The sequence below is a fragment of the Pleurodeles waltl genome, chromosome 5, assembly GCF_031143425.1.
Source record: "Pleurodeles waltl isolate 20211129_DDA chromosome 5, aPleWal1.hap1.20221129, whole genome shotgun sequence".
In the NCBI taxonomy this organism is placed as follows: Eukaryota; Metazoa; Chordata; class Amphibia; order Caudata; family Salamandridae; genus Pleurodeles; species Pleurodeles waltl.
Window position 1 is genome coordinate 1,632,988,723 of NC_090444.1, and position 12,601 is coordinate 1,633,001,323.

The 12,601-nt window shown below is 42.3% G+C and overlaps 1 protein-coding gene across 1 annotated transcript in view; it reads left to right on the plus strand.

The window, feature by feature from the left end:
• The window catches only part of DDX1 (DEAD-box helicase 1), a 192,941-nt gene that overhangs the window by 121,801 nt on the left and 58,539 nt on the right, over window positions 1-12,601 (plus strand). Inside the window, exons 17-18 of the mRNA XM_069235963.1 lie at window positions 3,665-3,850; window positions 6,641-6,692. Of these exons, the coding sequence (XP_069092064.1) occupies window positions 3,665-3,850; window positions 6,641-6,692 (238 nt within the window). The remainder of the gene's footprint in view (window positions 1-3,664; window positions 3,851-6,640; window positions 6,693-12,601) is intronic.

Consider the following 12,601-nt stretch of genomic DNA (forward strand, 5'->3'; position numbering starts at 1 on the left):
TGGGTTCATGAGGGGCCCCTACTGGTTGCTCACCCCGGCCCTTGGATTCAACGATGGATCTGGACTGGTGCCAGTCGTGCCACTGTTACCTTCCCCGGTGCTAGCCTTGATGCCAACACTCCCCACGCCACTCCGACTCTGACATGGAGCTGAAGGAGCGTCGGACATCGGTGGCTCGAGTGCCGAGTGGAGCCATGCATTCCAGGTCAGATCCCGGGTCCTACTTCTATGGACTGGGACTTTGGGAGGATTGGAAGGGATTTGCTTGATCATGAAGAATATCAGCGCCTAGATCCCAACGTGCGCTAGTGTGAGAACCTGGTGGACGCCAGGAGACTGGATACCTTGCCAGATAATGGCATGGTCTTTCCTCCTACCGTGACTACGGAGGAGGGAACTTTATTTAGTGATGAGAAAAGTGACTGTGGTCCTTGACCTTCAGTTGCCTTCAGTGGCAATCCAGACTAACGTCTTGACAGAGGTGTTCCAGCCAGGAGTGTAAACCCTCCCCAGAGCCTCTTTTCCCATTCAATAAAGTCCTCATGGATGTCCTGCAAGGGTCTTGGTCCAAACCCTTCAAAAGGGCTTCTGTGAGCACGATGATTGCCCGTTGTCACTGCCCTGCCCCAGGAAACCCCAGTTTCCTCACCCAGCACCATACCCCAGAGCGCTTGGTCCAGGCCTTAAACTCCCATGTAAATCATGGTACATTCCATACCATTCAACCAACATGGAATCCAAGAGGCTGGATGTCTTGGGAAAGAAAAAGTTTTCCTCCACCAGCATGCCTTTGGTGCTTTTACTTCCACTACTGTGGTATACGGTTGCACAGGTGGTGCAAACGGTCCCAGAGAAAGCCCGGGTCATACTCACCCAAGCTGTTGCTGATGAGAGAGGGGCAGCCAAGTACACGATCCGATGTGGACTGGACACTACTGACTCGCTGGGCAGAGCAGTTTCATTGTCGGTGGCCTTAAGGCACCTTGCTTGGCTGAGGACAACAGGCTTTTGAAGGGCTGTCCAAGCATCGGTTATAGACATACCATTTGATGGCTCCCATCTCTTTGGAGATAAGGTAGACTAGGCGATGGAGCACTTCAAGGAGAGTAGGGCTAAGGCCAGATCATTGGGCCTATCCATGGCCCTTCACCAACCCCCATCTGCCTTTCACTCCTTTCGTGGCCACAGAGAGGGCTTCAGCCACGTCTTTGTGCGTCCAGCCACCAAAGTGGTCAAGCTCCCAGCCTCTGCGTGACTGAGGATGCCGTACCCACAGGCCCCGTGGGTTGGGCAGCCAGAAGTCGGGCCTGTCCACTGCTCCCCTGGTGCAATTCCCTCTACTTTCTGGTGCCCAAATAGGACTGAGGCCTTAGTCCTATGCTAGACATGTGCCTTCTAGCCTTCTTCCTCGAGAAGGAGAAATACAAAATGCTCACGCTCACTCAAGTCCAGTCTGCCCGGGATACTGGATGGTAGCGTTGGACTTGCAGGATGCTTATTTCCCCACTGCAGTTCTTCCTACAGGTATTATCTGCAGTTTGCGGTAGGCCGTGAGCACTTTCAGTTCACCATGCTTCCCTTTGGCCTTAAGGACTGCCTTGCTCTCTGAAAAAAAGCTGACCTCTTCCCTTCATCCCAGGTTAACCTGAGTGGCTCCAAGGGTCAGTTGGCTAGCCACCTATCTGAGATACAGGGACACAACAAGCTCCAGAGGCCTCCTGCAACTGCTTAGTTGACCTGCTACACTGAACCTGCAAGAGGACATTCTTGAGCCCTGCTGGGCTCTGCTGAAAAGAGTTCCTGATCCACAAGAGGTGCTCGTCCAGGTCCTGGACCCTTGGCTGGCATCAGAGTGTACTCCACCCTGCCAAACTGTGGGATCCATCAGAACCAACCCAGCATGACACAACTGTACGTAGGACCTCGCATCACAGTTCCTCGCAGCTCCTGATTGGCAGCCTCTTTGGAACTAACACAGCTTGACTCAGGACCTTGCATCACGGCTTCTGATCGACGGCCTCATCTGAACAAACGCAACTCGATGCAGCTCTGTGCAGGACTTTGCATCGCAGCCCTTGCAGCTCCTCATCGTAACTGAAGCTGCACAACATAAAGCCTCACATCAACGACATTAGGTACAACACTCAGCAGGACCAACCTGATCCCTGTATCCAACCCATGCTCCATCACAGTCGGACTGAATGTTTGCCTTTGACCCTGTCCGGCGCGACCAGATAACAGTTGGTGTTTTGTGCTTCTTTGATCTATTTTTACTTAAAACTTCAAAATTGAATATCTTTGGGTCTACTGGTAGAATTTTTGTTGTTCTGGTATCATTTATTAATTAAAATGTACTCTGTTGTTCTAAATTAGTTTCAGATTTTTCTTGTGGTGTTTTCACTTTGATACTATTTGTGTGTTGCATAAATATTCTACATATTGCCTCTAAGGTAAGCTGCGCTGCTTACGTGTCAAGCTGCCAGAGGGCTAAGCATGGGTTAATTTAGTGACTTTCATGGTTCACCCTTACTAGGATTGTGGTTTTTGCTTGAGTGTGGCTTCCATCCCCCTCAACCGGTAACCCAGTTTCTTCCAGAATCCATCTGCATAGATGGTTCTTTTTTAGAGCTTTTGTCATTGCCACAACCTAAATGAGGCAACTTTTTTGGCTTTTTATGCAGCATCCTGGTTTGCCGGCTATCATTCTCACTTTAAATTTCTGGAGGGAGGAAGATAATTTTTTTTTCTTTGTTTTTCCAAGACGCATGTCCATCATTATCAACTCACCTACATTGCCAGATCCACTTTTGTAGGTGTCCCTTCCATGATGGAAATACATTTTTGAAGGGTAAGCACAAAGTTTTTGTTCTTTGTTTTCCAGTTTCCTAAATAATTAATCAAAGCAAAATGGGGAGACTGCTCTGTGTAGCCTTCTATTTTTACACATTTCTAAGAACAGCTGGGGCACATGCCTTAAAAGAGAGCTGGACTAAGAACAAGGCCAACACTATCAAGGTACATTTTCCTGGTTTCCACAGTCCTAATGTGGATTGGTTTCTCTGCAGGACCTTGGGAATGTAGGTGACCTATTTCATACTTTATTAAATACCTAGATGTATAATTAAAAATCAAATATCTGCACCTCTATACTGCATTTTATTTCTCATCCTCCCAACTGTGGTAGGCTGTTGAAGCTTTATTTGTAGTCATGCAGCTTTTAATAGTTGTCTTTATTGCACAATATTATTGCATTTTAGTCAGCAGTATCAATATTTTCACAAGCCAACTAAATACTCAAAATGGGCATATGAAGTAGTATAGCAGGCAGACTTGGGGCCTCATGAGTTTGGCGGAGGGGATTTCTCTGTCACAGACATGACAGATATCCCGGCCACCGTATTAAAAGGACCATTAGGTCCTTAGTCTACAGTGAGATTTTGTTTAGTTAGCTTTAAAGGTCCTTGCTGCTGAAATGATTTATGTGGCCACCACTGATCCTGTCAAAAACGTGGCAGTGCAGAAAAGTGGTGGTGTTGCTTGGTTATGTCCTTCTTACGGCAAATTATTTTAAGTCTACACAGTGTTTGTATTTACATCACTGCAGTGCCTCATAACTATTGGTGCACAAATATAATCTTTACATTTTAGATATGTTCTTTTTCAGGTGATAGTGTGCTCTGCAACCCTACATTCCTTTGACGTGAAAAAGCTAGCTGAGAAGATAATGCATTTCCCGACATGGGTGGATCTGAAAGGAGAAGATTCTGTCCCTGAAACTGTGCACCATGTTGTTGTGCCTGTCAACCCCAAAAATGACAAGGTTTGGGAGAGATTGAAATCCCATATTCGGGTAAGTAGCTACATGTGCCTTTTCATTAACTTAAACAAGCGGGTTCATTTGCGGTGCTCTTACTGCATTGGCTGGAATTGAAAGCTGACTGGAGTATTGTAAAGGAGACTTGTGCAATTATCTTGTGAATCAATAATGCGTTTTTTTTTTTTTTTACGTTGGCAAATAAGAACCGCACACTTCACTTATCCAGTTTTAAAACTTACAAGGAAGAAAATAAGAAACACAGAATGGCCTTAAAACATCTTACAAGTTCATGTTATGGTCTAGTTAGCAGTAGCTTGACGTTTGCTAACCTTACAAGACCAGCTATGGAACCATGCGAGTGAGAGATAGAGCACTAGATTGTGAGACAGAGAGAGAAAAAGTCCATAGAGTAGACCATTTTAGTTTTGTGATCTACCAGCATGAACCGAAGAGGGCACACAAGATCTACTAATAACAAGAATATGTAAAGTAAAGATTTACTGATTGATGCACACCATGATTTAAAATTTTTTGAGGTTTTGGATGTTCCAGATTTGGCAGCTGCGGGTATAAACACAGGCCTGGACTCTTTTACTGTGTGTGCTGAGGATTGGAACACACAGAGCATGTCTTCAGTGTCCTATCAATTACAATTAATCCTGTTATTCCTGTGGAGGAATGAAAGTATTAGTATAACATGTATTTTAGAAGCTGAGAAAGTAGAATATATATATTATTAGGAAGGAAATGACTACTGCAGAAAGTTGCCTCAAATGGTTGCTTGTGTACACATTTTTGTCTTTGCCATTGTGATTCGTTTTTTCTGGAAAATAATCCAAAGCACAGTACAAATCAACACTTATCCCTAAAGAATAAGTTGTGCAACCCAAGTAAACATAGATGATGGTGTTGGCACATGTTCAAGTGCTTTGTTTTGGGCAGTGCTTAAATTAGAAGGGCATTGATGTAATATAGGTTTCAAAAGGGTATAGATGTTTATAGGATAAAAGGTATTGAGGCAAAAGTCTCTTGCATAGCTTGTTAACGCTGTGCTGTTATCATGCTTTGTAACATTTTTTGGACAACCTTGTGTTTTTCCTCCCACGAACAGCTCAATCACTAGTCCTAGAGGTGCATCATAACATTATTGCTTTCTTCATCATCAGAGTTGTGACCTGATGACTAGGGTGAGCTAAAAATAATTCCCCCTTCCTGTTTGAGTCGCTATTGCCTTCTCAAACCAGACTTTATGGTGACTGGCTGTAATGTGGTAGTCCGTGGCCACATGTCATTTTCCCTGTACCCCTGTTAAATTACTGTTTTCTGGCTTTCCCAAGAAAAACGTTCATTCATTTGCACCCTCTGTGCATGATTCGTCAAGTTTGGCTATGTCCCCATTGTACTTGCCGGCCTGCAAGTACTTCTTTCCCAGTCCACCTAATCATAACGTTTTGTATCTTTTGCAAGATTACATAGGATTTCACAAGAAGAGTTATTCTGCATGTAGCACTATTTTCACAGTGCAAAACTGCCCCTTGCCCGAGTCTAAAAAAAAAAAAAAAAAATAGCCTTGGTGCTGCACTTGACTGCTTCTGCTGGCTTACCACTAGACTGCAAGCACCCTCGTGCACTGCCTAGTTGGTGTGTTTTTTTGGTTGCACTTTTATTGTTGATTTGTGACTTAAACTTTAAGGCTTTTGAGCGAACTAAGAAGAAAGCCATGCACAATCCCTATATCACCATTGGTTTGACTTGGAATTAGAAGTTAGTTGTAGATTTATTGAACTATGCTATTTATGGAATACTTCAGGAGTGTGATATGTTTATTCTTCGCATATTGCAGCCTCTATGATGATGCAGCTTGCTTAGTTTTATCGGGCACCAGTTTAATATTTTGAGCAGTTTGTTTATCGTTAGACTCAATATTTCTTTTCTGGGGGCAAAGGCTCCATTTCCCCCACCAGTCTGACCTCATTGGACTTCTCAGGGTGGAACAAATATCACCTATTACCACATGTCTTGTTTGGAGATCCCATAGCCATTATGATTTCTGCTGTTGCTTAGCTTACTGCAGATTGGTTTCTAAACAATACAAGACAGTTGAGTAGGTGGATAAATGGGCATCAAGATTGTATATTAAGTAACGTGGACCCTTATCAATTTACACAATTTGCTTAGTTTCAGTAATTACAGTAGATTATCTCTTTTACTGCTTTTCTATGCTTAAGTGGCTACTTTTAGATTATTTTCAGCCTGCGGGTGAAAGCCAAGATGTGTGTCAAATACCTGTTGCCACAGCTGAAGACTGCACCGGAAGGCATTATGCTGAGGGGACTGCGGTTGGATATGGCGGTAGGCCAAGCCCTGCGACAGTCCCACTGACCACAGGTGCAGCCCATACCTAATGGTTACTGGGAATATGCCAGGACCAAAGGCATTGCATAGTACCATAGCCAGTACTGGTGGAAGGATATTGGATTAGGATAGTTTATGAATGCTGTGACAGTCTTTATTTGTGAAGTGCAAGATGTGATGTTTTTAAGGGTATATTGAAGTCTTTGTTTTGTTAATTTTTATTAAAATGTTGCAAGAAAAACTGCTTAGAAATTCGACATGAGTGTGTGGGGGGGGGCGTTAAAGGACTTTCAGGTAGCCTCTAATATATTATGTTGTATCAAAGTTCATTATTTGCCTACCAAGTAAAATATCTCTAAAACGTGTGCTTTACTGGACATTTGGCTGTTTAATGACCTTATGATATGATTTACACATTTAATGCCCCTGACAATTTATAATATGTTTTTTAATTTTTCATCACTGTAGACTGATGAAGTTCATGCTAAAGATAATACAAGACCTGGCACTAATTCTGCAGGTAAATGTTCACCCTTCCCCTTTACCACCTCTATGCACCCCAAAGTAAATGTATCATAGTCATTTGATTCAAGTATATGTGTAAAATAAATAAATACATCTCTGTAGAAAGGTGTGCAAACTAAGTCATATATTGTAGTTATGTAGTTGGATTAGCCGCTTGAAGTATGTTTCATGTTTCTTTTTGATGCTTTGCTTTCCATATTTTGCAGTACATGCTGATTCATACTAATGAAGCTGCACGCATGCATATGAAAAGAATTCCAGTTTATTCTGTTGTCCTTCTTTCCTCTCTCCCCAACTATATAAGAATGGTCAGAAACCTGAGGCAGGGCAAGAATGCATCTCAAAAAGAACGGTGCACTGTCAGTTTATTTTTGTTAGCCTTTTAGTTGCCCTTGTGCAAGCTTTGTAACTTATCTATCTGAATGAAAATAGAACCCTTTCTCCATTGGTAGTTCTGACCTTACCTGTTGTTGTTTTTGTCTGTTGACCGTGCATCTCAAAGTCAGTAGATGGTGGCAGTTGACTCATAGCGCAGCAGCAGTGGGCTTTTACATGTGTGATTGAGAAATATCTACTGAGTCTTGATACGATTTTTGTGGTTCCTCATAGTCAAGAACAGTCACTTTCACACAGTATGGCTACCCCTCGAATAACCAATAGCACCCTTGTCTGGTTTCTGGGCATAATTTGCATTCAGCCCAGAGACATGCCTGCAAACAACTGGTGTTCATTGTGACAAAACTGGTTCAGCCTTGTGAGCATCTATGCTTTCAGATCTGTATCTAGATAACTGGCACCCTTTGCCCCTCCAGTTAGGAAACGTGAATTCTGCCGGGACTCAATACTGTTCTCTGAATTAATCTGAGGCATTTCCTTCTGTGTTGAAGCAGAAGTTATCTGGAAATAGGAGCGACTGCCCTTAAGGAGGCCTCACCTATTTCCCCAGTCTTCCCATTTACCACTAAATCCTTTCTGGAGGACTTCTAGTGTCCATGAACCTTGAGGAGCCACAGCATCCTACACCTCATCTAACCTGATAGAAGAAGCAACTGAGACTGCACCAAGATATTATTATTGTAGGAGCAATGCAGGACAGCATCTATTGGTGATCCTACACTATCCAGAATCACCCTTCTTTCCACGCAGTAGGGACACTCAGGATTTTTTTTTCTTCTGTGAAATCTAGATTGGTTAACGTTTTATGCTTTAATTCTGTAACTAATGTAACCATTTTGTTAGAACTTGCATTTCTAGAAATATATCATGGTTTTAAGGTATTGTAATACTCTAACCTTAAAATTTAGATTACTTGGTTGCCAGTGGTGCTGCAGTTCCTGATAGTGGCAGAATTTCAGTGAAGCCATTTGTAAGGATATTGACCCCTAACCGTTGGTACCCTCTGTAGACCCACTTCAAATGCTCAGTTTGAAAAACTACATCAAGGGTTCGTTGCTGACTAAATACTTTAGACAAACTTTGCTTTTGGACCAAGCAGATATGGACATTTTCGGGTTCTATGAAAATTACTTTTTGGAACAGGTTGTGGAGCTAACGGTCATGGCAAATAGCCCTTTTAGGTTCTTCCACCGTAACACGAAAGCCCTGTAAGGATGCATACACTGTCTGCTATATTTTTTTATTCATGGTTTGTGGTGACACCAAATGACAAGCTTTTTTGTGCAAAAAGACCATCCTGTTGCAGAAATGATGACATTGGATACATTATGCCATGGCAGAAGATCTTTTGAGGGGGGTTTAATGATCAATTAGCAGAATCCAGAGGGCAGGGAATGTTTTTTATCTCTATAAATAGTAATTGATGGGGATGGGGATGAGGACGATTACACACAACCCGCATTAGGCTTGTTTAAGAGTTGTGGCCAGTATCTGCATTACTGGAGAGACACCCACAGATGTTGACAAGACAATTGCATGACTCTATCCTGGAGGTACTTAAGAAACATCTCAAAGCCAACTCATTGTCATGTCTTCTTGGTTGGGACGTTTCTGGGGTTTTTACTAAATATTTTGATGCTGTCTGCCTTTAAACACTCATGAAAATCGATTGCTAGATTGAGCTTGAGGTGATACAAGTATTTGACCCGACAACTGACATGAAACTGAAAAGTTAAGGGCCAGGGTTTGACCCGAGACCTACATTCTGCCTCAAAAGGAGACACATTCTTGAGCAGCTGAAAAGATATCTCAACCAGATGGCATCCCTTAAGCAGGCATAGAATGCTTGAGGGTCAGCCACAGGCCAGCCTTAAAATGATTTCTCACAATGTACAATGCACATACACCCCAACATTGTTCACATTTCTCAATTAGCAACAAATATTCATGAAAGAACTCTACACATTGAATGAACCCTAAATCAGGGTGATAAACTAGCACAATTTGTTGTCAGGTCACAGCCAATGATCCTGTGCTTTTTGCTCCTTAAGTAGGCAAACATGATCAGTGATGAGTAAAACGATGCCCAAAATGATTACTAAAAAGCCTACCAGCATGAGGAGAGGCTGTATATATTTATTCCATTTCACTATTGCCTCCTGCTGAAAGTTAAGTTTATAATTCATTTAGAAAAACAGTAGCCTGCCATCTTGATGTGATCATGCAGTTCGGGAATTAGAGAGCAGTCTTGCGTGTTAAAACTCCCATGAGGTTGAACCGAACAAACAATATTTAAGACAGTTTTAAAAAGCCCATACAGAATATCTTCACCAGTATAGTCAACATGGGGTTGATACTGCCAAGTTTGATTGCAAACTTAAGACTACTTTAAAGCTCAAGTCTAGAAGACATGTGAAACTAGTTTACGTGGCCTACAAATGTTCCTGGAGTACTACATCTCCAAATAGACTGTTTCTTCATAAGGATAGTTAAGTGCCTAAGGTGCTGATGGTGCAGGAAAATGTGTGAGCAGCCAGTAACAGGTCCTACATAGCAGGTATGGAAGGTTTCTGTGGAAAGAGAGTAGAAGATATATAACACTTCCCATTTACTTGATGGAAAAGAAAAGGGCAGATTGTTTAAAACTGAAACTTTGCCTGTTCCGTCTCAGACTCTCTGGATTTTGTCCAGAAGTCCAAATGAGCTTGATGCATCTGCCTTTTGATCAGGAGTCACAGTTGATGAACTCAAAAATGGCACTGAAACACCCAAATTAGTGGGCCCAGCACATCACCATTATTTTTAGTGGGCCGCAAGGAAACTGACCATCCCATAATCACAGACTGAATAGGTATTTGCCTCCCAGGTTATGAAAATAACTCCTGATATTTGGGTGTGGGAAACAGATATTGCACAGAATTTGATACCCAGCAGCATTGTCATCCACAGCAGAAATTTGCTACGGGAAGAGACCTAATTGTTTTGAGAGAGCTCTCCTTCCCAAGTTAATCAAGTGCTTTCATTACAGCTCTTCAGTTTCACTGAAAAACACTAGATGTACCCCTAGGATCTGTGGCAGAAAGGAGTAGGCTTTCCTGAAAGAAAAGTGAATAAAGTGTTAAAGGCAAAGCAACACAACATTAAAGTCAAGAAACCAGTCAGTAAACTTTCCAAACCAAATTAGTAAAGAGTGTAAAGATTAAAATGAGGCCATGAGATATAAGGTAGTGGCGACCATTTAAAAATGCCTCTAGGAAACAATGGGGATGTAAATTTAGATAAATTGTTTTCAGCACCAAAAGCTGCTGCAAAGATCACTTTTGACCCTTCTAGCAAACTGTATTGCCTCGCAGACTCCTGGAGGGCTAGAGCAGTATTAATTATCCACAAACTGCTATTCGTAGTAGCTCCCAAAACATCTGAGATTGCTGAACATGGGCCTCCAAGGCCAGGGCACAGAGAGGTTCTGTTCCCACTGGTATACTCTGTTTTCTTTAAAAATGCCCTTCCTGTCCTCTGTATTCTATAGCCAGTGCTTTAGCACTGGTCCTGATTACCAAGGTTCTGCTGGCTCTTCTGTCACAACACCCTTTCCGTTATTACATCCCTGGAACCACAGGTAGCTTCTGTAAAGACACTTTGTTTTGTGTACCTGGTACCATAGATGTTCAGATGGTCTAACCCCTGAGGAGCACATTTTGATCTTGATACTAGGAGAAATCAGGTCTCCTTTCCTTAGGGTAGATGAATGTTTATCCTACACTGATCTTCTCAAAGTCCAGTGGTGGTCTGAGATGTTGGTGGTGTGAAGCGTTCCTTATAATGGTCACCACCCAGTGATTGCCAGGTGACTCTAGTCCGCTTTTATAGTGCTTTCTCTCATGTTACTGCAAATCAGTACCAGAAATCTCTATTCTAGGGCCTCATTGGAAATGTGGAGATTCTCTGCCTGTCTGTGAAGGTCTCTTGGCCCTCCTGGTAGTGGGCCTATTAACTTGAGAACCCTTCCAATCCCATACCTGAAAAAACTAACCCTTACTGATGTGTCCAAGTTCCCTACTGGGCTGAGTGGACACACCCTGGCTGGGGACAAAGAAAACCACCCCAAGAACACTGTTTAGTAGATTTTAAGATAACTGTTGAATAATTAACTTCCCGTTATGCCTTCGTGCCAGGGATATGAATTTTTCTGACAGGAGAGCTAGATCCCTCATAGGTAATTTGGGGAGTCGATTACTATCCTGGGAGTACATTTATCAAAATTCTGTAGTAGTCCTAGAGTGTGCGGATGGTCCCTGCTGCTCCTTATGTGGACCTTGGAACTAGTGAGTTTTTTTCACAACTAGACTTTCAGAGTAGCTAAAAGCTACATCAACATGTTCAGTGGAATAGCTTACGTAATCTTGTCACTGCATGTTTAATGCCAGTTTTATTTGACATGCACCACTTTCACCCATTTCACACCCTGGTTTTCTGCTCCAAGGTACTTCTTGGGAGGTAGCATAACTAAGGTAGAAAGTAGGCTATTTTACATTTCGATGCAAGTTACTTTTAACGCGTACTTGGTCAAGTTTCTCGCTTCAGCTGTTAAGTGCTTCACTAGCAGATCTGAAGTTATACTTTAAAATGTAATTGTGTTGGTGTAAATCTTCAGTGCAGCAAACATGAGACATTTGACCTTTATGCCACAGGTCCATATCCTGCACCATAATACTGTGGTGTTAGTGAAAGGGGGGCGCAATGCAGATGAGAAGTAATGTTGCTACAATAATAAGGGCCAGATTACATCCTCTGGTAGCTCCTTAGCGGTGTCTCACTGCCAACAGCCCAAAGTATCTGTCAGCGTAGTTACAATTGAAAGGCACTATACAAAAAAATCTGATTCTTACATAAGGCCTTTATAAGAGGGATGGTGCCCAAGTTCAGAACAAATTACAGTGGTGGAATTACATTTTATGGCTGTGTTTATAAACATAAAATTTAAGTGTAGATATTCAGGAAAGGTTCCACCATGTTGACCTGTTTGCAGGCACCTCAGCATTTTTAGACCCTCTTCTCATTTGGAGTATTGGGTATTTTGGGTTCTGAGTTTGCGATGGCCCCTCACGAATCCCCACACATTTAATTAAAAAACCAAGAGTATCAAAAATGAGTCTGTTCAGTTGTATAGCATTTTCTCAGACTGTCTGAATATGTTGAGCTACTCCCTACCTTATGCAAAGATTTATATGTTTGTTCTGAACACACAACTCGTAACCTGCTGGCTCAGCAGCCTAATGCTAGTTTCAGATTCACATGCAACCCACTTAAACTTCAAGAGAGTTCTAGTTGAGACCAAAGTATGAAAGTTCAGACAACTTGAATAGTGTAGTGAATTAGAGTGGATTTTGTGCTTTTGGTCAGTGTCTTGTTTATGGCAGACATGCTTTCTTCAGATACCACATTTTGTAAAACTGTTGAAGATGCTAGAGTTCTCACCATTAGATGACAGAAATATGTAACCCATGT